The sequence below is a fragment of the Rhinolophus sinicus genome, linkage group LG01 (genome assembly GCF_036562045.2).
Source record: "Rhinolophus sinicus isolate RSC01 linkage group LG01, ASM3656204v1, whole genome shotgun sequence".
Classification (NCBI taxonomy): Eukaryota; Metazoa; Chordata; class Mammalia; order Chiroptera; family Rhinolophidae; genus Rhinolophus; species Rhinolophus sinicus.
This window is the reverse complement of record NC_133751.1, coordinates 147,820,065-147,848,053: the sequence shown is the minus strand read 5'-3', so window position 1 is coordinate 147,848,053 and position 27,989 is coordinate 147,820,065. Positions and strand designations below refer to the sequence as shown.

The 27,989-nt window shown below is 39.5% G+C and overlaps 1 protein-coding gene across 11 annotated transcripts in view; it reads left to right on the top strand.

Moving 5' to 3' along the window:
• Window positions 1-27,989, top strand: part of RBMS1 (RNA binding motif single stranded interacting protein 1) — a 198,191-nt gene that overhangs the window by 151,673 nt on the left and 18,529 nt on the right. For all 11 annotated transcript variants that reach the window (XM_074337078.1, XM_019727264.2, XM_019727271.2 and 8 more), the window contains exons 3-6: window positions 3,147-3,205; window positions 8,601-8,692; window positions 17,131-17,288; window positions 19,275-19,354. In XM_074337078.1, coding sequence (XP_074193179.1) covers window positions 3,147-3,205; window positions 8,601-8,692; window positions 17,131-17,288; window positions 19,275-19,354 — 389 coding nt within the window. The remainder of the gene's footprint in view (window positions 1-3,146; window positions 3,206-8,600; window positions 8,693-17,130; window positions 17,289-19,274; window positions 19,355-27,989) is intronic.

Genomic DNA, 27,989 nt, shown 5'->3' with positions numbered 1-27,989 from the left:
TGTGTTTAAAACAAACAAAAACAACTTGGAAAATAAATCGATTCCAGTACCGTAATAGAGCTTCCATTTTGTTCCTCTCCTTTCATACTGTGTATGAAAGGAAGTGTAGAAAGGAAATGTTTTTCAAAATTATTTCATAGATAAATTGCGGGAGAACTTAAAACACAATTCATTTTTGAGCTTTGGGATTTTAGGCAAGATCTTAGGCTCAAAATTCCTATGAGCTTTTGTTTTTCCATTTGCAAAACTAAGAAAAATAGCACCTGTCTCGTTGTGGAAGTTAATTAAAGATTGTTGTGGAAGTTAATTAAATAAGATCATACATGCAAAATGCCTGGCACAGTGCCACAGAACATAGAACTGAGTAAATGCAATCCCCTTGCTGCTGTCTTATAAAACGGTCGACTAAATGGTTGAGGAGATGGTTTCATGGACAGATAATGTTTGAACAGTTTCTTCAAATTCAAGCACGGGCAGAATAGGGTAATGGAGGGATGCGGGACATGTTTCAAGTGATGTTTAAGGTAAATGAATGCAGCAGACAGAATTGGAAGAACCCGAGGCTGGAGGCAAGGAGAACTATTATGTGCTTTTTGCATAGCTGTAGACAGTGAAGGGAAGGAGTGAATATTAGAAACACGTCAGAGAAAAAACTCAAGAGTCATTGACTGACAGGATTTCAGGAATGGCTAAGTTGACGTCTGAAGGCCCCCATGCCTGGTGAAAGATTGAGAGTGTGACAGTGCTATTGAATGAAAAGAGACACAAAGACATGAAGGGGAGATAGGGAAAGATGTGTTTGGGGTTCTTTGGGGATGGGGTTTAGAAAATAGTGGGCACAAGGTGACAATAACTAGATATTTAAGTGTCTTAATAAGATACTAGGATATTTAAGTTAAAAAAGGTAGAGACAAACTAAAACGTTGATAAATTTAAAACAAAAACAAAAGGAAAAACCCAGAAAGGAGAAATGGGCATCATCAGAGAAGCTGCATGAATTAAATTCGTGTCATTGGATGCATTTCTGAGAAATAGGAAGGGTTGAGGACCAAACTGTAAATGTGATGAAAGTACTTGGTTAAGGAGGGAGAGGAAGAAGCCAAATGGGCAAAGAACTGCTGACCGAGTTCCCAGGTGGAATGAGATCCCTGGAATGGGGCAGAGGCAGAGAAAGGTGCGGGAAGTGCGGCGTAATGTCAAATGTAGCAAAGATCAAAGAGAACACAAACTAGAAGGGAGTGTGGCGTGGATGGAGTTTCTGTGCTACCAAGGGCCTTTCCTCTTTTCCCACTTCCCACATCTCCCTTTCTCCATGTCTATCTTTCCCATCATTAATGCAGAAAGCAGAAGGGTGCAATGGCCTTCCCTAAGTTTCTTTTCTTCTGGATGGTTTACGAAAGACCCTGAACTCTACCACCTCAAGCAAAATCTCTTCGTCTCTGTGACTCTCAATCCCCTTATCCTAAATTGGAGTTGTACCAACTTTGTTCCTTACTTTTGTAAAGGTGTGAGGCAGGGATGCAATCTAGAAGCATTTCAGCTAAAACTTGTGCCAATGGTAGAGGACTGGTAAATATCAAGCATGTAAATAACCTAGGCAGATAAATGGTCACAAATTTTTTTCTGGTTTGCAGATTTATTTATTTTTTTTATTTGGTAAGCTTAGTGACCCGTGTTAATGTTGTCATAAATACTCAGAATCTCTACAGGGAATTAAAGGTGTTTGTGCTGCATTATGCTTCGTGGATGTAATTATTATTTGGGCCTTAAATTATCTTTACTTTCATGCCTAGTTAGTAATCATTTGATTATATGATTACACAGTGAAATTTTACTGAGGAAGAGAGGTGCTCAAGCCATTTGTTTCTTCTAGATAAATATATTTCAGCTTGTTTAATGCACAAAATAGAAACTTAAAATATTCACAATGGTTTAAAATGCTACACAGATACTTCCATTTCCTAAAACTTTTTTTCTTTACCCATATCAATATGGTTTTATTGGAATATGGAATGTAAACAGATTCATAAAACTTTTAAGACACAATTGTAGTCCTCAAAATCAATCATAAGAAAGCAACATTAGAGAAAATGTGAAAAATTTAAAGTAAATATATAGAAAAGTAAAATTTTGTAATTTACCCTGTATAAATGAGGAAAGTCTCAGATGTGCGAAGTAAGTTATGTGCATTGCCCAAAGTCCCAATAATTTTTAAGAATTATTTTTTAAGGCTTTTTTCCCCTCTGTTTTTAGAAGACAAGCATAGATAGCAATGCTTTATATCATGGTGTGGTCACTATGAAAAGCGTAGAATTAGTGCATGTATTTAAACTATACTGCCATTTCATTGTCAGTAGCAGTGTACTAAGTTGCAGTGTTCTGAATTTTTTTCTTTCTTCCCCCAACTTCTGTTGTGCATTAAGGAATTCGAACACGTTACTCACCCACACCCTCATAAAATTAATGCTTAATTCTTCGTTCATTATTTTCTGTTCTTTAGTGTCCGTTTCTTGCACTAATGTGCGTGCACACACATTAGAGAGTATACTGTATAACTGTTATTACAGATTTACAAACAGTTATCAAAATCTTAGCTTAGAAAAGACCCATTTTAAATATCCCATCAAGTGTGTTAAATATATACCCGCTCACACACACCTTTCTGTGATGTTCTAGAGCCAGGCAATGCTGCTTGCAAAACCAAAATGAACAGAAATGTTGCCGGCAGCTTCCCTCCCACGATTAGTTTTAAAGGCTGCGTGGATCTTAATGCTTTCCTTTAATAATTCCATAGCCTTGCATTAGGCTTTGTATTTGATCACGGACATAGTGTTACTAGAAGAAACTATTTTGTATAGAGCTCACATTCCTTTTTTTTTCCTTGTCCCAAGATTGTCAGGTAAGTACCTGATTTTTCAGAGTTAAACGTCAAACTAATCCAAAGATATCAGTGGCAGGCCTACCCAGGCCCTTGTCTTAGTTTAGTTTAGAGTTTAAAATTCTCATTTCCTGTCCCCTAGTAAAGGACATTTTTTACTTTCAAGTTTGCAGATGTTTGAAAAGTATGTGTGTTTTCGGGACTTAGATGTTAATAAGGGTTCCTTGATTGTAACTTCTTCTTTTTTATTTTCTTTTTTGTCTTTTAGATATGGGAAAATAGTCTCCACAAAGGCAATTTTGGATAAGACAACAAACAAATGCAAAGGTATGTTTCCTGGGCTGATGATTTGCTAAATCGTAGCTTTAGAAAAATGATGGAATTTTAAACCTGACGTTTGGGTTTAAAACTACCTCCATTTTATGAAAAGCCAAATCTTATGTGTCACCCAGTTTCTGTCTTGCACAATGTCAGCATATTGCTCACGGTTGTCCCTGGTTGAGTTTTGGCTGGAAACCCAACAACGGCAGCTAGCGGTTTGCCAGAATCCCAGATCTGACGCCAGTGGAGTTAACATGCAAAATACTGGTTGGCATGGAGCCCCTACTCTTAAAAGAAGGGGTAAGAGTTAGAAAACAGCTTTTCTTTCCTGAGCCTGAGGAGCTTAGAGCTGCTTACTGAAGACCGCTGGACTGTACTAAAGAACTGAAAAGATTACATATTGTGCAAATTGGCTCTATTAATTAGAATAGAGTAGTTCTAAGCAGTACTTAATTACATGTTTCAATACTCCCACTTGTTCTCCGCTGAATGCCTGTTGACAATATTGGCAGCAGGGAGGAGAGAACCATTTTCACTGACCAAATTGTAATAGGGAAGGGAGGTCATACACCCCTTTGAAATATGCTGCTGCATTAATTTGTTGCACTGACCTTCAGTTTTCCGTGTAATTAGGATGAGCTCATCCAGCTCCATGAGCTGGAAGAGGCGGCGTCTACAGTAGGCAGCGCTGATGCTCCGTGCCTCTGACTTTTAATGATCCAGCATCTTAACAACAGACATGTGATTTCTAGGAAAGGGGAAGAATGGAGTCAGCTGACTTTGAGTCTAACTACTGACCCCTGAATTGAAATAAGGTTGACAGGAATAGGCAGAGAAGGCAAATCTCCTCGTTAATTAGACCCCGGTGTTTCACGTAGTGGTGATGGCTGTGGCTCTGTGGCTCAGCACCATCTACAAAAAGGCAAAGAACGAAAATGAACCCTGTGGTCGGGCCTCGCCTTAGAAGCCAGCCATTTCTTTTCATCTAGACTTGAAGTGATTCATTATATTTCTGTCTCTTCTTCAAAGCCCCTAAATATAAAGAAGCTATTGTCGCAAGTGTCTAAGCCCATGTTTAATCAACATGGGCCATTCAGGTGGTTTTGTCTTGGTACAGGGAATATAGAGCAGCTTTATGTAGAGCGGTACTCAAAAAAAAAATTTAAATGAATTAAACTAGAGAGTTAAATTGTAGACTGAAATGTGTACACTTAGTTGCCAAGATTAATTTTATTTAACATAATTATAAATGATTTGGGAGAACCAGGGACAAAGAAAAAAAATCTTTTTTGGTTTTATAAAGAAAAATGGACTCTCGCATGTAAAACAGGAAGCTGATCTCAAAAATTAGTTTCAAACCCCAAGAGAAATCACAGTAAACAGTGGTTTTATAGCTTTTTATAGCCTTACCCTACCTTTTCACCCCATCCAAAAGTTAAAAACAAAACAGAAATCTTATAAGGCAGATCAGTGTGTTAAAAAGCAGAGCTGCCCTAACTGAGAGAGAGGACCCCCTCGTTCAATTCTTCTCCACACCCCTACACTGAAAACTATTGTACACTCTTCTTCAGTGAGAAGTTACCACTAGAAACCAAAATTCCACAAAATGCTCCATGCAATCTACAAAAAGTATAAGTAAAAAAGGCTAAATCTAATATATTATCATAATACAAACCCATAACAGTTGGAAAGGGTCCAAAGATAAGTGGAGAGATTTGGGGGGCTTTGAAATAAGGGTAGGAAATTCAGAACCAATTTTCAATACAGTATGTATTGAAACCTTCCCCTGGAGATACTGTTTTGTGCCGATGGTCAGTGGCAGAAACCACGCAGGGCTCTTTGTCTCACACAGGCCTCTCATGAATAGATGTCAGCAGATACCTGTGGGTTGGTGGGTAAGTGAGGGGAGAGAGTAAGCAAGAATGAGTTTATAAAATCCTGGAAGCAAGAGTGAGAGAGCTCCTGAAAAAAAGTTATTTTAGGACGAATGAGAAGAAATAATACAACATGTAGCTCATAATGAAGACAGCTAACATGGTAGCCGTGTGATAGACAACTTGAGAAGGTTGGTACGTGGATAGATGGGTGAATCTAGATGCATACGAGATTATAAAATATTCGTATACATGAAAACGGCTTGTGTTGTATACTAATTTATTGAGATTGAACAGATCACAGAATTTGATACCTGGAAATTAGACACCTTAGCTGTCACAGATCCTTTTTTGTCACAAAACATATTGTGGAGCCTCTATCCGAGAGGAGAAATTAAGCTGAAGGAAACATTGCTCTGAATAACATGTACCTTAGTTATTAAACTTAACAATTTATGATTCAATTGCTCATCTACATTTCAGTTTTTTGTCAGTTTTAGCCAACAATAGGTATTTAAACATTTTGATACAGTAGTTGCCCCTTATCCATGGGGGAATACATTCCAAGACCCCTAATAGATGCTTTAAACCATGGAGAGTACCAAACCCTACATATACTGTTTTTCCTATACATACACACTTTTGATAAAGTTTAATTTATAAATTAGGCACAGTAAGAGATTAACAATAACTAAAAATAAAATAGAACATTTATAACAGTGTAATAAAGGTTATGTGAATGTGGTCTCCTTGTGTGTGTGTGTGTGTGTGTGTGTGTGTGTGTGTGTGTGTGTTAACCAATCTGATAACCGAGATAGCTACTACGTGACTAAGGGACAGGTTGTGTGTGCAGCATGGACACCCTGGACAAAGGGATGATTGGCATCCCGGGTGGAATGGAGCAGGACACCATGAGATTTCATGGTGCTACTCAGAGCAACTCACAATTTAAAACTTATGAATTGTTTATTTCTGGAGTTTTACATGGAATGTTTTTGGACCACGGTTGACCATGGGCAACTCGAACTGAGGAGTTCGATGCTTACAGAGTTGCATGTAAGACCAGAACACACACACACACAAGTAAAAATGGGTGAAGATAAATCAGACCAAAGGGGAAATTAGGGGTAAGTGTAAGAAACTTAAGGTTACTAGAGAAATGGCCCTGTGTTTCATAGTGGCCAAAGCAAAAATAGAAAACCTATTCCCATGATTCATTTATGACAATATGGAGGAAAATCCAGGAAGCAGGAGTGCCATAACATGCCTGGTCCTGAGACCTGAGAAGAATCCTCCTGGGAATCTACACAGAGGGTGCTGTGTTACTTAGTGAATCCATAATCCCACCTTCAAAAATATCTTTATACATATTTATATAATGAAACCCATAGAACCTGTGTAAATCAAATTTGTGTATTACTTGAAAGTAATATAGAGGAAATGAAAGAGCGCAAGTTTGCATGCTTACCTATTATATTTGTTTTCAACAAATACTTCTGAAACAGTTGGAATGTGGCTAGAAAAGGCCAAAAAAAGGATGTAAACAATTCACTAAAATGCAGCTATTATGGATTTTTCCTAATAACAAAATAACAAATAAAGTAATGGTAATAGGACCTGAGCAGATGATAACTTCACTATAGTAACATCAAATTTAAGATCTGTTTATTGTAAATTTTTGACAACAACAAAATTGGGGGAAAAACTTAAATGTCCATCAGCAGGAGTTACATCATTTCAGTGTAGTGGACTGTTCTCTTATGACCTGCTAAAATTGTGTTTGGTAATAAAAGATGTGTGCGCGTGAGAGAGTGAGTGTGTGTGTGCACGCCTGTGTGTCTCCATAGAGGATTGCACTAACAGCAGATTTCTAAAAGATACCCAAAAATATGTTTAACCGAATTTCTGACTGGGCAGTTGAGTAACCCTCTGCTTTTACCTGGGTCAGCCTCTTCTTTTTCTTTCCAACCTGGCTGTTTTCTCCACTGTCTAAATGAAGTTAAGCCTTATTTCAATCCAGTTCCAAGTAATACAAGGAAGCTGCTGCTTGTTTCAGCTTTAACACTCATCTCTCCTAAAATATTTATTTCTGTAATAGATAATCTACTCCATTTCATTACAACTTATTTTGTTACCAGGCAATATTTTTGGTACTGATACTGCAAACTGACCTTTGGACTATTTCCAAGCTTTCTGTTTGATCTTGTTGATACATATGTCTGTTTTGACATGAGTCCCTTACACTCTAGATCACTGTTCTTTATCATATCTATAAGTAAATGATAGGGCTGGCCCCTCTTCTGTGCACCCTCCAAACACTGCTTTCCTTTTCCAAAATACTCTTGTTCATTTAAACTTAATTTAATAGGTTCGAGTTCCAAGAATATCTCTGTTGGTATTTTTGCCTGGTGCCCTGATCTTTTAAACAGCGTGCTAAGTATACTTTTAACCTTTTCTCAATAACTTAAGTTATCACAGTGAAAAATCACGGGTTGCCTATTTTAATACAATGATGCTGCTCATGGGATCAGTTGATTCCGGGGCTGTTGCTCTTAACGCGGTGCAAGTCCTGTTCTTTGTATAGTTTTCCTATTTTCTTGTTACTAGTTTTCACGGCTAGATACCGTCCATATGCTTATTTTGTAGCAGCCCTACCCTCAACCCGATCCTCCTTTCCCCCCCTCATTTCCTGCTTTTGATTTGTTTTGGCCAGGGAAAATAGCTGACCAGCTTGTTCAAACTGTTTGTAAAGCTGTACATAAATAAGCTTTGAACCAGGGCCTCTCTTAGGAGGTTATGTGATTATTATTATTATTATTTTTTTTTTTTTTAATATTTTGGTTTTGGACTTTAGGACATGACCCACGGAAACAGCTATTTTGGGTATCTGGAGGTATCCCCCCCCCTTCTTTATTTTGAAGGGAGATCATGATGAACTCTATTTTAGGTAAATAAGTAATTATATTTTTAACCAAGTACTAAAATTTAGATTATTTTGTGTTCTAGGCATCTAACTGTTGTGTTTAATGTATTTGAAAAATAAAGTTTAGTCTACAGAATAAACATAATTTTTGTTTGTCATTTGTAAGCTCTGTAGGCTGGCTCTGTCTTTCTTACCAAATCATGAACAATGCTATTTCTCTGAAGTTGCTTTCCACCACCACCACCGCCTTCTCCCCCCTTTTTAAACTTTGGTTGGTAACTTGGGTGTCCTTTTTTTGTTTCTTTGTTAGTAAGTACAGGGCACCTGAGATCTGGAAAAGAGGAAAGCTGGGTTTTTGTTTTTGTTTTTGCTTTTTCAGTTTTTTCCTTTTTCTTCGAAGGGGAACTTGTCTAGCCAATGATAGACCACAGGGAAAGACAGCCAGAAAAGTATGCTGCACTGCAGCGGTTAAAAGCTGGAGACCTGTCAGATCACCCAGGTTTTCATTTCTGGTTGCCTACATCAGAAACTAAATAGTCATTCTTTTCCTCTTTACATAATTATAAGGTAATGGCTTAAAAACTAAGTGTGTTTTGCATTTCAGGTTATGGTTTTGTCGACTTTGACAGTCCTGCAGCTGCTCAGAAAGCTGTGTCTGCCCTGAAGGCTAGTGGGGTTCAAGCTCAAATGGCAAAGGTGAGTCGAGAGCCAGTAATCACTTCTCTAGTCCTTGGGTTTGGTTCTGAAGCCCGACACATTGCTTTTCCTATCACCATTCGCACTCCCCCATCCATCCCAGCTAGCCACGGCTACTTCTGGACACTTGTCCCATGTCTCCACATCCTCAGGAGTAGTTCTAATGCAGTGTAAGCTATAGTTGCTATTTTGAATCTGTACAAAAAGTGAGACAATTTTAGTCATTGTTTATTTATGAGATATAAAGCTTCTCTTTAGTATTTCTACAGTAGCTTTATCCAAGACTTGTTTCTGATGAACTTTTATTAATAGCATTCTAGATGAGGGGTATCGTTGAAGTGGTATTTATGCCCTTGTCTTTATTGCCTAAGTGTAAATTTGGTTTATATCGCACCCAGAACCAATAGTACATTTATTAGGACATACATATAATTATGTACATTATTTTTTCCAATTGTGGTCCTGGAATTGCTATGGGAAATATTGTAAGCCTGAAACTCAGCAGTTTGTTATTTTGTGTATTCTTTACCAAAGATCAATAATTTTATTTTATCTGGCTTTTTGAAGTAGAGAGGAAAGGGATTTTGTGCTGGCCTCTGCTACTTCTGAATAGTAGCACGATCATTTCCTGAGGAGCATTCATATTTCCATCAGGAAGGATGATTTATGGAAGTTCAAGGACTCTTGTAAAGAGATAAGTTACCTGCTAAGAACTTATGTATATTGAAGGACGCATATGTGGCTACCAGGATAGAGATTTACCTTGATTTAAAGGAAATAGCATAAATAAAGATTTCAGGAATTAATGAAAGGTATCAGCTTTCTAAAGTAGTCCTTGATGTTTAATGTTTTTAAAGCTTTGGACTGAGTCAGCCTTATTTTAGATTTTCTTGAACTCCAGAGTAAGTGGCTAAAATAAACAGGGCTGTAAATATGAAGGACCATGATTTTCAGGTTATTTGTCCATAATATAGAGCAATTCCTTGTGATATTGTTGAGAGAAAGTGATGATGAGATTTTAAATTATGTAATTGTGAATATGCAATCCTGGTATTATCTATGACTTATTGACTGTTTAATCTACCGCTGTAAGGAATGGATAATTTTGTAAGTAGGACTTTTGTAAGTAGGACTTTTGAGGCACAATCAGCTCTATTTTTTCCTCTGTTCTGTCCATTTTCACTCACACGTTGGAGCTCCCGCTTCCTCCTCCCATGGATAAAATCCAGGGCAGGCCCCATGACTTTTCTGGCCACACTCATTATTTTAAAAAGATCCTTTAATTGCTTCTTTCATTTTAGGTCTTTTTCTCCTTTTTTGATAGAATGCCTCTTGATTTTTCATATACAAACTTCATGGAGCATAATTATCTTTCAATACATTTTCAGCTGTTTCTATATGTATTTACACCCATCTCAATACAGTATTTTAACCAAGATGTTGTATGGGGAAAGTTTCAAGTTACATTCCAAATACGGTTTGTAAAATGTCAAAATCATGTGTAGGGGTTTTGAAACTGCTGAGTGTCAGCTAAAGGGATATATGTCTTGGGTGTTGCTAGTTCTCTAAGAAATCACAGTTTACAAAGCAGTTGTCTACTAACAACCATATTGATTATTTGGTGATTGGGAAGCAATGTTTTAAAGGTTTATATCCCAACATAGCCATTTTTCATGTGTGTGTGTGTACACACACACACACACACACAGATATGTAACATGCATGTAGTTACATTTTAGGAAAATAAATAGTTCATTTTAGGAAATTGGGATTTGTAGTCAATGTGTTATACGTTGTGATTTTTTCCAGTTTGAGATAATGTGAAATGGGCTTCCAGTTAACATTTTGATGCTGATTGTCTGATTTTCAAGAACGTATTACTGATGTTAAATGGGGGATGCCTGTAATGTAAATGTCCAGTCCTGTTTATTTGACAAAATTTTGAGTACGTATAATGGTAAAGCTTCTCCCTCCTCCCAGCTAAGTTCTGCTCTAAGTAGACATTGGCTGGTGGTAGTCCTACAGTGTGATGGGAGTATGGTTAGTTTCGTCCCTATTTCCCAAATTTGAGTTTTTCCCACTCTTCCATTGGCTCACTAGCTGTTGTTTAATATATGGCAATGTGAATTTTCCAAACTCTGTGGTATCCTGATGAACTCACTAGAAGAAAGTGATCGGTGATGGATCCCTTACCCCCTCCAGGGGTGGAGCCATCGTAAAGGATGGGAAAGCTCCTGGACCTGACAGTGATGTAATCTGGCGTTGATTTCTCTGGCCAGACAGTGGAATGCTTTGGGAGTTTGTCAGAGCTCTCTTACCACTACCATCCCCGCAACTGATCTTTTCCCTGTCGTCCCTTTAAGCTAGAGAATACATGTCCTCAGGCGGCTGGCCTCAGCTCCTGATAATCTAAGGATCTGTCCTCAGCCCTTCTCCGCTGGGATTTCCTGGCCCTTCAGTACAGCCTTCTTGAGAGGCTCTAACACAACCGTAGGCCTGCTCTACCTTGTGTGCCCACATCTGACCTACGTTTTTGGCAGCTAGCTATAGGATATCTGTAGCTTGTTAGGACCCCTCAACCAGCTCTGTGCCTTTTAGATTTCTCAGGTTTAAGTCAGATGTTGATCTGCTGTGTGCACCGTGCTCTGCAGGACACAGATCAAGCCTCCTGAGGGGTCTGTTGAAGCCTCTCTTGCTTGACTAGTGATTACAGGGAAGCAGCCCCTATGGTGAGACTTAGACCATATGTCTCCACTCTGCATTGCTCTCCACAGCTGTATTCATTCTCAGCCTCTCCAATCTCTTGGAGACGGACAGGACGCGGATGGTCAGTCAGGGATCCCACACCAGGTCTCAGCCAGCTCCTGTGCAGACTCCCTCGGTGGCCTGGTTTCTCAACTCTGAATACAGGAGTGCCTGACGCCCGTTGTTCTGTGTCATCTGCTGCCACACAGTTAGAAAGAGGCTTGTTTTAACAACCTGCTGCAAATGCCGAGGCCTTAGTCAGAGTGGTCCCATGAGCGCACAGGTAGGCATGTTTTCAATGCCTATGCTATTAAGCAGCATTGTATATTAAATGTATGCTGTTTCGAAGAAGTCTTTACAATGCATTTAGTCAAAACTGGACTGGATGTAGGTTGGCGGTGATACATGTCCTTCACCAGTGCACTTTGAATGCCAGCTTTCCCATGAGTTGCTAGCTAAAGAGCACTGTTCAAAGACCTCCTTAGGAGACTTGGTAATGTACATTGGCCAGGAGAGAGAGTCCTTTCCTGCATCACCTGTAGGGAAGGAATGGTACACAGGTTCAGAGACCCTGGCAGTGTGTCAGCATTCTGCACCTTATGACTTTCTTCAGGTCTCTGTAGAATGAGTTTCCTGGACTAATTTCTTTTGTATTATAGCACTGAAAGTATTTTAAATGCTAGAGGGTCCATTGTTCTCTAGCATAGAACCATGGTTTTGAGTATCTGGAGTTCACTTGGCCCCTTCATGTTGTTTGGGTCAAGAACACCTGGCACATGCTTTCTGTGGAGATAATTGTTAAAAGCAGTTTAGGTTTGGCTCCCATGGTTGAGTGAAAAGGGGCCCATGTCCATCCACTTTTCTCTAGTGAATTAATTGGGTTTCTATAAGGTTTTGAAAATTCACATTGCCGTACAGTCAAGGCTTGCTTCCTTACGTAATCAGGAAAAAATTAAGGGGCATTCTACTAGGGGAATCCTGGAGGTGAGGGAGAATATATCATTGGACACATTGGCTACTGGGCTGAAAAAGGACTGCATATATACAAAACTGAATTGCAAAACTTCCAGTAAAGAGCATTGGACAACAGTGATTGTTCCTTATTTATGTTTTAATTTTCAGTGCATTGCTTGGATTCTGGCATATGGGAGATATTAAATGTTTGTTATGTTAATGATCAAAGAAGCCAATTGAGTGAGAAATATTTTCTTCCCAGCATGGACAGATACTGAGAATTAAGAATGGGATATTTAAAAAGTATATTCATTGAGCTCAGTCCATCGAGTACCTGACGAAACTTACCAGAAGATTTTCCCAAAGTCTCAAGGCCATTCCTATTTACGTTACACTTGGCACTTGTTTCAAAATGTGTGCATTTTTAAAATAAAAGACTCAGAAGCTCTGAAAAGAAGGGAAAAATTCAGATAACAAGCTAAAAAGATGTAAAACGGAAATCAACGTTGGTGATATCTGTTAACAGAGCGATTTGTATAAGCCTTTCGGCAGTGCCTCTTAAGGCCTCCGAGGGCTCAGCAGGTCATTGTATGTTGTTGGGCTGTTGGTAAGCATGCACATTTTCTTCAGTAAATAGCAGTCAGTCAAAGGAGTAGGAATTGAATCCCCCTTCCGCACAGAGGTCCACCATGCTTCAGGCAGTTTGCATTCACCAGCCTGAAAGCAGCGATCTGCTGGTTGGTGAACCTATTCCCTACAAGAGAAAACAGATGTCAGGTCTTCCTGCCAAGTCCCTTTCTTGCATTTTAGGAACCATTCCACACGCACAGGGAGGTTTTTGTTAATTTCTTTCAGATGACGACTGACTGCTTTACACCACGCAGGGCCTGCGAGCCCCGCTTTTCTACTCAAGTGAACATTAGTAGCCATTTATCCCTCTCACAGCCGATGTGGGATCTAGTTTTCTACTTGTTAGGGAAGCCATTGAACCCTTTCCATGCCTAGGGATATAAAGAGGCCTGTTGGCCCCATTTTTATGTTTGGCCACCCATAATTCACAGAATAATTGTTTTTTCAGACACAGCATTGTATGTAATAAAACAGAGTTAGGGTTGTCACTGATTTTAAGGAAACGAAATTATCCTCGTTCAGGAACCACCCTCCACTTACTGCAAGTATTATAGATTTTGTTCACTGTGAATGCATAACTTGAATGCATGGACACTTTGAGGATTAGATATTTCTATGGCCAGTGCTGCCAGCTTGGAGTTTCTTCTGGTTGGTTGGTTGGGTTTTTTTGTTTGTTTTTAATTATTGCAGAATAAGTTGACCATTTGAAAGGAAAAATAAATTACATTAGTTCTAAGAATCATCCCAAATGAAGAAACCTAATTGAGTTGTTGCTATTGAAAACAAATGCATTAAAATCATAGAAAATATTGACTTGCATTTAGCCTATTCTTCTAACTGTTACCAAAGAATGAGTTAAGAGCTCAATTTCTTTCTGGATTCTTATTTTAGCATTTATTGTTTTTTTCTTCACTGGTAAACTTTCAAGTTGAATCAAGACTTTAAAGAATATAGTATTTTTATTAATGTTTTAATAATAGAAGCAACTGAAACACAGATTTAGAAAGTAACTTAGTACCTACATTGTCAACCCTTTTAACAATATTTCACATATGAAAAATTCTCCTATGAAATGCTTAACTATTAGCCATTTAGATTTTTATAATTGTAACTTGAAAAGAAAACCCACAATATTTATGATGTGTTCATTATGTAACGTTTTTTATGCCATATCTTCACCCAAGAAGTGTTTAGTGCTCTTTAATTATGGGGTTCCCAGCTTTATTCTGACTAAGCATGATTCAGAAAGCTTTTTAATGAGATAGATTTAATCATATCACTCTCCTGCTTTCGTGCCTCCAGAAGCTCCCCATATTTCTGGGTGTGGCTTGCTAACTGCAGTACAAGGACGGCAGTTCCTCCTTCCTCTTACTCCCCCACACCCACCAGAATACGGGAAATCACAGGAGAAACATGGCTTATGTCTCTGATGTATCAGTATTACTTGAAAGTATTAGGCCAGAAATAATGTTTCTATAGTAAAACAAACTTGAATAGTTAGGGAGTAGGTTGCAAACTTTACATCCCCACCCCCCTTTTTTAGATGAAGCACAAAGCCTCAGGAAATTTTGCAGCTCTGGCAAAGTTACTTTGGCTTTTGCTTACAGACTCTTTGGGATACACAATCATTCTCCCTGCTGTTAGCTCGGCTTAGGTGGAAAAGTTGAAGGAGCTGTGACTGACAAAATAAAATCAAACTCCTTATATAGCCTTTCACAATTGGGTTTCAGCCCTGTGTCTTCTGCTTGCTTCTCAAGTTTCAACCCAACGTCATGCCCTCTGAAAAGTCCACCCTAATCTAACTAAGTTCCCCTGTCTGTCCAGGCCCACTGTCATTTATGCACATCTGTATCATAGCATCCATTGCATGTGTTTTTATCTCCCCTACTTAACTATAAGCTGCTGGAAGACAGGACTGGAGTTAATAGTTTATCATGAGAATCTGAGACAAATGAGATGCACTGCAAATGCCATTTAGCTGTATTGGGCTACAGGGCCCCTCAATACCCACCTTCAGACAGAAAGGACCCCATCTGTGTGGGTCAATTATGGACCAGACTTCCACAGAAACAAATACAGACTTTTGCACTCCAGGAAAATTTCAGGACTTGGGAGGTTAAAGCCAGCATGAAATGGCTAATCGAGGCGCTTTATAATTAATTGGGTAAAATTGATGCAGGTAGTGAATGAGGTGGAAATAGGATTTTATCTCTCATCCCACCTCAAAAGAATTTGAAAACTTGAATACATAAGATCATGTTGCTTCTTCCTGTATTTTGAAATATTTTATCTATGACTGTTGCGCACTCATTACACAAATCACTTTTCAATTTTTATATATTAAAGATACACTTTATGTAATTGTCAGCAGGAGGTTTTACTCAGTGTAAGATAATCAGTGGTACCACACTGAATCCATCTCATTTCAGCTAAAAGCAAAGATGGTGGCCATTTTATTTAGTCTGAAGGGTTAATGAGGGTAACTGTTCAGCTTACTATTGAGCATTTGAAAATTTTTCTTGGATACACCCTCACTGACACACCCCTGAGAGCTCGGGGTCACCCAGCCTGGGAACCTCTGCTTTATACCTGTGGAACTGGCCTGGTTCCGTGCTGCCTTCTGTGAGAACCAGGAAGTTATAAGGACAGTACTTTCTGCCTGTAGTTGCTCAGTCTTTGATAACTTTAATTCTTGGGAATGCCAAGATATTTGCCATTCCCTAGGATGCTGGGGAATTTTAAATCTCACCAGAAAAATCAGTTTACATTTTTTTCTTACAAAGTATGTAAAAGGCAAAGCTTCACTTCAGGTTTAATTAGTGCTAGGATACACTAGAAAGACAAGACTTTGTACGAATTGAAACATGCATGTGCTTCACGTATATTTTTAAAGTACTGTGCACTTTGGAAATCTAAAATATAATGAGTGTGCTATTCTGTTGCCTAAGGCTAAAACATCAATTAATGACTTTACTAATAGTGCCTATTAAAGAAAAATCATAAACTCACATAGTTCAATATGTAAAAATACAATTGATTAATAAGATCAAAGCAAAGCCTGATGTAAAATTCATTAAGGCTCTCCTAATCTCATAGTTGCACAGGTAAATTTTGACTTGGTCAGAAAATATTCCAGTAGCCGTAAAAGCTTTTTCCCTGATGATTTCAACACCACACTCTTAGTAAATATACGTAAGTTGATGATTCTCAGAAAATTCTGTTACATATCTTTGGTTTCAGCTGATTCCACATCAGCAAAGGAAAGATGAGTAGGGAATGATCTAATTATTGCTTCTTGAACTTTCATATGCAAATGAATCACCTGGAAATCTTATTAAATGCAGCTTATGATTCTTTAGGTCTGGGATGGGGCCTGAGATTCTGCATTTCTAATATGCTTCCATTTCTAATATCCACCACTGCTGGCCCCAGGATCACTCTCAGTAGCAAGGATTTAGCAAAACTCCCCTCCCCATCTACTCTAGAGCTCACTTTTCCCTGGATTCTAAAATTTGATCTACCTAGAGTTTATCGTTTTGTATGGCTTTGAGTTTTCTTGAGTTTGTTAATTTAGATGCTTTCCTTTTCGTGATGGTGATCACAACTCAGCAGTAGTAAAGGCCTCTGCCACAGAGCCCAGGAGGGGATTTGGGGCAGAGCCCCAGTGGACTTTAGATGACTCGATCCAGAATCCCATGTGTGTCTCTGGATTGAATTATTAGCCTTCTGTGCAATAGTGTGCCTGAAATGGACTCCTAAAAATAGTAGTAGAGGAGAGGTTGGTTATTTTTGGGAACACTGCAAACAGCTGAGAGCTGTGGTTCCATGAGGGCATCCGCTCCAACTCGAGTGGTGCCTGCCAGTAGTTTCATTTCCAAATCTGCTAAGAATGGCTCAGGGGGACCGTGTGGGACCTGCCCAGATTGTCCAGGCTTCGGACCCTGTTGTCAAGTTTCCGTGGTGATGTGGGTGTTTTGTAGTTCCCAGGATTTTACTGGATAATACTTCTAAGGATCTGAGCAAAGAGAGTGGCTAAATAAAAGTAGGTGTGTGAACAGAAATATCTCACCTTTTATTGGAGATTAATGGATGACTCTATTCTGTTTTAGCAACAGGAACAAGATCCTACCAACCTGTATATTTCTAATTTGCCACTGTCCATGGATGAGCAAGAACTTGAAAATATGCTGAAACCATTTGGACAAGTTATTTCTACAAGGATACTACGTGATTCCAGTGGCACAAGTCGTGGTGTTGGCTTTGCTAGGTAAGCACGCTGGCCTTGTCTTGATTCTGTTAACAACGATAGCTCTGCTACATTTCCTGGAAAATGAATATTGAGCAAAAATAGAGAAGTTAAACTAGGATCATGACAGGCAGTTGCACCATAAACTTCAATTTTGTGTAAGTATTGGTTGGCATTTTTCCAAATCTGTAGGATGTTCCTTAGGATTCTTGAACCTGAGGACATTAATATTTAGTGACTCAGGGCAAGGAAATATTACATGAGCAATCATGCTCAAAGTACATGTCCTCAATATTTTTATTAATTACATCAAGATGCCTATAACTTCTTAAAAATGACAATCTCAGGCTCCTTAATTTCATACATAAATCAGTACGGTTTTCTCATTTGGTAGAAATTTAATTCATCATCAATAAAGTCACTGAATTAGATTTTTAAATGAAATATTTCAAACTTGCATAAAAGTAAGACAGTGATAAGACACCTAACCTTCGATTGTTACACTATTATAACATTTTACAATTTTGCTTCAGATTGTTTTTTAAGAAGTAAAATATTACAGATATATCTAAAATGCCATCACCCCTTTCACCTTACTTTTGTTCTTTCCTGCCTAGAAAGGATACTTCAGTGCAGTAGTTAATTTGGTTTCTAAAGGAAAAATCTTAAACAGAAGGAGCTTTGATTTGTGATACAGTTCTAATCCAAAAGCCCATGTACAAAAATTATTTTACATGATGCATTATTTAGAAACCTATTATTACTGTGTAGTAACAAATAATGTCTACATGTTTTAACGTACCGACTTTGATTTTGGAGGAAAAATTGCTGACATTTTTCTTTCATATACATTATCCTATTTCATGTCAGTCCCATGTACTACCACAGATAACAAAGCAAGCTTTGTTTCCTATTTTGCAGGTAAGAAAATTGAGGCCTAGAAGGGGCTTTTCCATTGTCACTGGGCTGCCAAGTAATGAAGTAGGGTCTTCTGGCTTTTAGTCCATTGCTCTTTCTGTTAGGCTAGGTAATTTTATAGTTAAACTGAAATATTCTACAGTTGGGAAGTCATCACAAGGCTAGCATCTCCACGGTACACTTGATTGGTTAAGAGGGTGCAGGTGACACAATGAAAAGCCCAGTGCCATCTAAAAATTGTCACTTCGGTGGGTGTTCTTCTGAAAGCAGATCAGTTAATTTTATTTCTATATCCGAAGATGGAATCCAGTTAAATTCTGCTTTTTGAAACTATTGCTACCCATTAAAATCAAGGTGTAATGGGATAGTCTAGGAGTGCAACGCATTTTTGAGTAGATTAGTCAGTGTTTCTTCCATTAAAGAGAAATAAGTCACAATAGTTTAATTCCCCTGAAATGTTTCTCAAATGTTTTTACCCACCTGCAGAAGATGTAGAATAAGTTGTACAGTTAGGCCTCCCCCGAAGCAAAGATAAATCGGAAGGTACATAATTGACTTAAATTTAGTTTTAAACTTGAAGCAAACGTAAACACCATATAAGGTACATCCTCTGATTGACACTAGGTCTTATCATGACTTTTGAGTCTTTCATTTCGGGACTATGTAAAAGGAAAGACCATCTTTAAAATGACAGATATTCTAGCAAGCACTAACTACACTAGTATTTTGAACTGTTACTTTTTGTGTTTAATTCATATCATGACTAACAAATCTGTTGTGTATTGATTGTCAATTTTCCAACAAGCAAAAATTATACATTTGATATGCTTGGTATTAAGCACTGTAGGTATAATTTATTTCTTTTTGTGATGCAGAATGTACTCTCCAGTTAATAGTTGTCATTTTACTATAGAAGGATACAACCGACAGTTAGATAAAAGATAGGATAAACCCACTTTTTCTTATTCACATTTTTGCTAGGTTTCATTTATATTCAATAAACCTGAAAGAATGTATTCAATGCACAGAATAAAATGAAAACTAAGAGATCTCTAAATATTTATGTGTTTTATTTTTATATAAATATAGGATGGAATCAACAGAAAAGTGTGAAGCTGTTATTGGTCATTTTAATGGGAAATTCATTAAGACACCACCCGGAGTTTCTGGTATGTTGTTTGTCTAAAATTTTATCAATAGTTTTGTTTGTTTGTTTGTTTATATATATATATATATATATATAATGTGTATAATTTTAGCACATGATGATTCCTCAAAGAACCAACAAACCCTCGTTTAGCTCTTCAAAATTTATTTCTTTGGATGTACAAATAGGACTAAAAAATTCACCTCTTTCCAGACATTGGGTGTTTCAATATGAATGGAAGCTGACCCAGTGGTAAGGATCTGTCTGACTTGTAAAGCAAAAAGAAGCCTCTCTCCCTTTAATGTTTATGACATTCTCTAATCCTCCTTATCACCATCCTCAGTAAATCTGTCATTCAGTCATATCATTGAAGACTGGGGCATTTTGTACCCCAGTCAACATGTGTTACCCCTCGCCCCCGTAGAGTACCTGGACCTCAACTCCTGTGGCCTTTCTCTCCATTCCCCTGCAGCGACTTGCTCCCATTCCTCTGCCCTGTGTTGTCATGACCAAGATCCCTGCACCTCAGTAGCTTTTCATTCTAACATCCCACTCTAACTCCCACTAATCCTGATCTGAAATACGGGGGATCCTTCCATTTTCATTCTTTATTGGTCCTTCTGTACCTCTTTCTTTCCTGCCGAATCTGGCCTCCAGTTGTGAGCACTAAAACTATTTCTGTAGCGGCATCCTGTTTCCTCGTTCTCCACCCCTTGGTCACAACAGCTTGGCGGAACACTGCACCTGGATGGATCCTACAGCAGTACACACTTTACCTCCTGTTACACCCAGGCAGGGAAAGGCTGTCTCCAGCTTAGCCAGACCTTCAGCATCACTGGCCCTCACTCAGCTTCCTCACCCTTCCTAGCAGCAGTTCTCAATTTTCACCATCCTGCTCAGTCCCCTCCCTACCCCAGCCCCCAATTCTAAGCAGATGACTTCACTTCCTACTTGATGAATAACACCGAGATCACCAAGTGGAAATGCCTGCTTCCTCCCAACAAGGAGACCTACAACACTCCCATTTCTTCCCGCCCCCCCTTCCCTAAAGCCTCAAAGACCAGGGGTTCAAAGCTGTGCCCTTGATCCCATCCCATCGGGACCTTGCTCTGCCAGTTATCCCCTCTTTCTCCTATCATTTCAGTGTATTTTGTTTTTATTTCTTTTTTTCAACAAAGCCAAAAACCTTTACTTTTAATTAATAACAGATTTTTCTGGCAAAACGAATTGGTAGAGAAATGGGAGAAAATGCACAAATAATAACTAGGAACAAAAATTGTGAACATAACTGCAATAGACATTTTTAAAATCAACAGAATACAATGAACAAAACTATGTAGTACTTTATGCTAATAAATTTTCTAGAAAAATCGATCCATTTGTATTTGAGATCATTCAGGTGTCTGTGGTCTTGGAACTAAGCACCCTCTAACTCCTCGTGCAAACCTTACAAAAATGTAGTGTACTTTCTCACTTTCCATTCACATCTCAACTCTCTCCAATCTGACTTCTTTTTCCCCTTGTATGCAACTGAAATTCCTCATGGGGAAACTTACTGTATTTGTCTGCTAAGGCTGCCCTGACAAAATACCACAAACTGGGTGGCTTAAACCATAGAAATTTACTATCTCTGTTCTGGAAGCTGGAAGTCCAAGGTCAAAGTGTCAGCAGGGCTGGGTCCTTCAGGAGGGCTGTGAGGGAAGGATGTGTTCCAGGCCTCCCTCCCTCCTTGGCTTGTACATGCCTGCCTTCTCCCTCTGTCTCTCACATCATCTTCCCTCTGTGTGCGTCTGTCTCTGTGTCCAAATTCCCCCCTTTTCTAAAGACACCAGTCATTGGATTAGGGCCCACCCTAATGACCTCATTGTAACTTGAAAGACTATCTCTAAATAAGGTCACATCCTGAGCGACTAAGAGTTAGAACTCCAACTTTTTGTGTGTATGTGTGGAGGGAACACAATTCCACCCTTAACACTCACTTCCTGACGATCAAACCTGGAGACGGTCCTGTCTTTTCTATGCTTTGTTTGCCTGCTGTGTTTGGTACTGATTGTCCCTCACTCGCCCTTGAAATGTGTCCTCCTTTGATGGGTATTTCACCTTTCTCTCTCTTCCCATCTTGTGTTAATGCCTTCTCTTTTGTGGATGTGTTTTCTTCTATCTACTCCTTAATTATTAATGTTTCCCTGACTTCCAGTTTTGGCTCATGATTCTGCTAGATTTCGTCTCCCCTCAAGGTTTCAACTTGAGAAACCTACCGTTTGCATTCAGATGACTCGTAAACATTCCTCTCTTCTCGTGGCTTTTCCCCTGAGTTTCAGGCTGCCTGACCTTGGCCACCGTGCAGTCATCGACTGCAAAATTAAACTCGTCCCCCTTCCCGTCTGATCCAATCCTTCTTTATGTTTTTCTTACCTCTGTTAGTGTAACCAGTATCCACCCAGGTACCCAAGCTAGGAACCCAGGACTGAATCATCCTGGGCGCCCCCAACCCAGCCATCTCTTCGTCTCTCACATGGAAAGTCATTCAAGTCCTTACATTTTCTTCCTCAGTATTTCTAGAATCCTCTCCCCTCCGTCTCCTACCCCTGCTTAGTTTAACCCCTTATGTCTCACCTGGCCGTTACAGTGGCCTCCTAATTGCCCTGTTTCTAGACCTTCCTCTCTCAGCTATCCCCCCTGCCTGCAGCCAGGAGACTTAGATCAGTAATAGGCCTCTGTGCTACTTGACTGATAACCCCCCACACACACACACACACACCCCATGTGAAGAAAGATCCAGGATTCCTAGAATGACATTGCCTTGTTGTTCAGTCTTGTGTCCCTGTTTCCAGCCGTACTATTTATCCTCTTCCAAAACTGAACTACAAATGGTACGTGAGACATACCATGCTGCTTCATTTCTCTTACGTGGTTTCCAATTTCTCGGATCCCTTTGGTCCCTTTAACCTGGCTGTCTTCTCACCCTTCTAGACTGTTGAAGCTTGCCTCTTCCTTCAAGGGCCTCCTCTGATTCAGTGGTTACCCTCTGTTTGCATAGCACACTGAGGACACTCACCTGTGTCATTGCATTTAACATGTTTACCTGTATCAGTCCATTAAACTGGAAGCTCTCTTGAGGCAAAAACTGTCTTCTCACCGTTCTATTTTCATGCCCGGCACCGTACTTAAACCATACTAAGTAATAGTAAGTGTTTGTTGGTTTTGTATGAATTTCACTATACTCTTCTCTAAGACAGTACTACCTGTTTACAAGCTAGCATGCTAGTGGCTGACCACAAACCGGAAGACGTTTCAGTTTTTCCTCCATGTGCGAGGTCATGCATGTATAACTAGTAGTCAGTACTTATTCTGCTAAAGCCCCAAAGTTCCAGGTGGCTGAGGAGGAGGATTAGGATTCACTCTAATTTTCTGTATCCAGTTGAGTCGCACTTCAAAGAAAACCTATGTGGGGACACGTGATACCACAGACTGTATTCGTTGGTGCAAAAGTAATTGTGGTTTTTGCAATTTTGTTAACTTTTTAAACTGCAGTTACTTTTGCACCAACCTAATACGAAAGCCTAACAGCACACAGTTTGCATGACGGTATATGAGCTTGAACTGCCTACAACACAGATTTGGAGCATAAAATATCATACCTGGACGTATACTGTTCCAAGGAACTCAACCTTGCGGAAGAGCTTCCTTTTTGATTTTCAAGTTAGTTTTCTTCTACCAACAACCCTTGAGTTGAAAGAAAAGAAAAGGAAAAGGAATGTTTTTACCCTCCAACCAAGTAAGGACAAGGGAGAAATTTCATACAGGGGAACCTTCTGTAAACCTGGCCTGTGAGGCCTTCTGCATTAATCCCTGTACACAGCTGACCCTCGGGGCTTTCCTCACCTTCCTGTGTCATCCTTTGCATAGTCTGGGCCCCAGAGTATTAGTCCTTTCGAAGGGTTGCTTATCCACCCACCTGTGACCTCTTAATTTTCTCAGCTTATTCTTGCGTACAACAAGGAAAATTTGAGAAGGAAAAACATCCCAGCACACATTTGTTTTGATGTTTTACCAGCCTGAGATGAGGTCTGCCAGTTCCCTAAGTGAAGCAGATCTCAGTGTATCTCTCAGATGGATGGAGGTTGGACAGTTTCCTTTTTCTCCAGAGGACTTCAGGGTTGTGTCATTTAACTTTTTTTTGAAGTGGGTTTGAAGACTTGGCCACACCTATTCAAGGACAAAAAGACCTTGATTTCCAAACCGCATGTAAATGATTGTAGGATTCTCTGTACCTTGCAACTAGTAAAAAATAGTCTCTTTCAGATTGTGCCAAGTATCAAACGGGGCCCAAGACACAGACAATTCCTTACGTTGAGATCATCATTGTTAGGGGGGTGGGCAGCTGTAAAGTTAAGGCGTTTTCTTTGTTCTAAATCAGAACTTAATTTCATGCCATTTTTTCATGTTTAATGATCTTTCCTGTATGTTAGTTAATCTGGTTCCCAACTAGACTGCAAATACTTTGGCTGCAGGGGCTATTTTGTTTTTAATTCGGTACTAGGCACAAAAAGTTTGTGTGTCGCCCTGTAACAGCAGAGATTATCTAGTGGTGTCCAAGAGCATTTTTCACGTGGAGCTCATCACAATAATCATGGCAATTTTGAGAGCCTTTTGGGATACCTTTTTGCATGTAAACAATGTTGAACTACCTTCAAGCACAGTTTTGAAGTGTGCAAAGCGGGGACTTAGAAGCACAATGTCCCAGTGAACTCAACTTTTCCCCAAAATAAATCCCCAGTGGATTTGAGAACCCGCAACAAAATTTGAAACAGTTTTCAACTTCTCTGGATTTTTACCCCTCTTTTTTGTATATTTAATATGAGAATTCTCTTTGACTACCTGTCTATTAGATGCTACTCTCTCCCTCAAATTACCCGAGTGGCTACTCCATGACATCGGTTTTCTCCGAGTGAATATGATAATTTTCAGTAGAACCAGATGAAACCAGAAATATTGTCAGGCAAGGGTAAATTGAATGAGCCTCCACTGTAGTGTTTAAATAATGTTGGCTCATTGCTAGGCAGACATAACATTCATAAATATAGTCAGAGGATGGTTTATTTAATGATGCAAGTTGTTTAACCAGCATAAGCAGAATTAACCAGGATGGTTTGTGTCAGAGTATTCAGATTCTTGCACAACTGGCAATTTGCCTACGACATTGGAGCCAAGTTCAAAAAAGAAACTCACGTTAGATACAGTCCCCAAGAGACACTTTATGAAAATTAACAAACTGAACAGTGGACTCATCTTAACTGTGACACTCTTCAGACAGTCTGTAGATGGCTAAGCAGAAGGAGGGCCACTATGCACATGTATTGTCACATCTCATGCCACCCACCCTCCTGCCAATACACTCTTCATACCAGAGAGATGTGGTTGGGTTCCCCCATGCCAGACATGGCCCACCCTCGCTTAGGACATGGTACATAGTGTAGTACATATTTATAGTTCTGTAAAAATCCACATTATAATTTTTACGCAATCTGTTTTCTGAAATTGCTTTTCAAAAATCTTGTGCTTTTGTGTTTGGTGTTACCATATCTTCAAAGAATCTTTACCTTTTTGTTTAGCACATTCTTCTTTAGATGTACACTGTAGTCTGTGTTGAAAAAAGTAATTGTTCCTAACAGGCCTTTCCTTCTGTCCTTCCCCACCCAGTCTCACATTTTCCTGAAAATTTGACACATTGTCCGTTATTTGGATTTATCTTGTTTTTGAGTGCTAACTGCTTTGTGATAAGTCAGATTTGCTTAGAAGGTCCCCAACTGAGGTAAAAGAACCAACAACTTCTTTGAGGAACAATCTAGATAAATTTGGTTGAGGTTTAAAATAACTACTTAATATTTGCTTGATAAAAATTCCATTGTGGAGAATTAGTATGGTGGGGGTTTCCCACACAATGAATGTTAGCAACAGGGGGTGGGAAGTTTTAGGTAGAGCTGATGTCCAAATTAGGAGACATTCCCAAGGCAGAAACACTGTCACTCATGGTCATGATTCAAGGATTTGTCTAAAAAATTATCTTCCAGTACCTTCCTGGAAGAAAGTGCAGTCTCTGAGAAGACTAATGCACATGGCATGTTAGCTGGAACTCTCCTGGAGCCGCTTGCCCTGTGCCTGTTGTTTTTGCCTCTGTGGGAGACACACACACACACACACACACACACACACACACGAACAAAGGCCACACATGTGTTCACTTCAGGAGGCAATGTGATCACCCATCTCTCTTTCTGGACCTCACCATGACATTAATGGAGTCTGAATACGTCCCTGTGTGTTAAGGACAGAGAGTTAAAGAAAAAGCAAAAAAGTGTTTAGTCACTGGATATGTGAGTGCTTGTTAGATTCTCAGTATTGTGCTGGCATCATTCTGCCGCGTTGCCCAAAGCTTGGTCTGTGTCATGGAGGAGCTCCAATGAAGTGCATGTGTGACTGCTGGCCCACTCCATCCAAAGACCTCAGCTTGTTTTACATCTGCTTTCTGTGTTACTCTGACTTTTTAGATTGGGTATGTGCCCAGAAGTGCTTGAAAGCTGCTCTTACCCACATTTCATAATTCTGTGTATATAGGTGATATTATTAGGGCATCGTCCTATGCCAGGAGGCAGGAAAAGTAATGTTTAGAAGAAAAATTACGACTCTAATAAAAAGGCTTGGACATCTTTCAAGGGTTTTTATTACCCATTTTTTTCCCTCAATGTTTGTCTTAAGCATTGTTATTCTGTGAAAACAGAAAATTTTGGCAACTCCAATACAAAAGAAATGTGTGTGATGCACCTGGTACCATAAGAACATGCGATCGTCCCTTTGGGATTGTCATCTGCTCCTGTCTCCCTCACCTGGCATGTACAACGGAGCAGTGTCTGATTGCGCATATTGTTGTGGTCTGGTCTCCAAGAGCTGTACGCTGTTGAGCAGTCACTGCCACGAAAGCCAGAATGCTGGGACCGTCCTGGGCGGCCAGTGGGGTGAGGGCCATCGTATGGATCCCAAACTCAAACCCATTCTCCACCAAGGAGGGAAAGTCTATTTTTTAAAAAGTGACAAGGGACCACAGCTGGAAAGGTGCCAGTGTTTTAGCTGAAAAAGCTTTGCGTGCCACGTGAGGCTTAGGCTGGGGCTGCCTTCGGGTCGTTGTTGTCACCATCCATCACACCCAGCCTACAACAGGCTGTTCCAATCAGTTCTGCACGTTTTCACTATCCAGTTCTGCCAGGCAGGAACAATAAATAATGGAGAAAAACTTTGTTAAAGCCTCAGGATCTTGGGTAGCAGATTGTAGGTGTTACAATGAAATCGTTTCCTAAAAGGCATTTGTCAGTAACTTCATCCTTAACTACAACTTGAACGTTTGTGCATTCTGTGTGAAGCCAAAGCAGCAACCTAGCCAGCTTATACAATCCCACAGAATGAAGTCCCATGGAAACAGTCCAGTCCCTAAAAATGTTTATAACTCCTGAACCCAAGTCCCTCTCCTGAGAATTTATCTTAATAATTCAAAGGCACGAGGAGGAGCCATAATTCAACAACAGCAGCTCATAGTAGTAATAACAATTGCTAATATTCATTGAGCTGTTGTTCCAAGTACTTTCTATGTTGAGTATAGCAATCCTTTGAAGTAAGTCCTATTACTATTCCCATTTCACAGATTATGAAATGAGAAACATTGAGTAACTTGCCCAGAGTCACTAGCTAGTAAATGGCAAAGCCAAATTCAAACCCAGGAAGACTAATCTAGAGCCAGCATGCTAACCACCAAGCAGTCTGACCACCAGTAGAGAGGTTGGCACTGGGTTTGGGAGATAAATAAGATACCCACAGAGGTTCTCACAGTGTTATAACAAAGAAAGTGTATATGATCCCCTTTCAAATAAAACACTATGTAACCATTTCTTTTTTTAAATGATTCTATAACAAGATAGGGAAAGGTCCACAATGTAAATGGTAGAAGAAAAGGACCATCATTGCAAATATGAAAAAGTAAACACAGACTTCGAAAAGTAATAAATACAGAATATTAAAATATTTATGTTGGAGTGATGGGAAAGGACTGCATTTTTGTTTATTTATTTAACCGAACTTGAATGTTGGTAATCATTATTTTACTGATAGGTAAAGCTGTGTAGGAGATGGAAACACTTGATGAGGACCAGGAAAGGAGGAGAGATGGAAACCTCCCAGAACAGGCGTGGCAGGATAGACATCTGTAGGCAAAAGCTGTAGCCCTGAGTTGTGGTTGAGCAGGACAGTAGGATTTAGTTAGAAACAAAGAGGGGGCACACACATAAAAAATGGATCATTTTTATTGAATCCTTAGGTTAAAATATTTGAAAAGAGCCCCAGGTAGTTCCTTGCCTGTTGTTAGGTAAGGAAGTTTGAAAGTAGGCAACATTATCAGAAAGAAAGCTAATTGCAGTTGCTGAGAGGGCTAGTTTTCCACAACTGATGGAGAAGCTTCTATCGAGGGCAGTTTACGTTTGATAGAATGTTGATGGGCGTAAAATACTGCATACCTAGAAAAATGGGAGTTTGGAAGGAACAGTGTCTCCAGCTGTTAGAATACAGTGAGTCCAAGTCCACTCTGTCACAAACCACAGAGAACTCGAGTC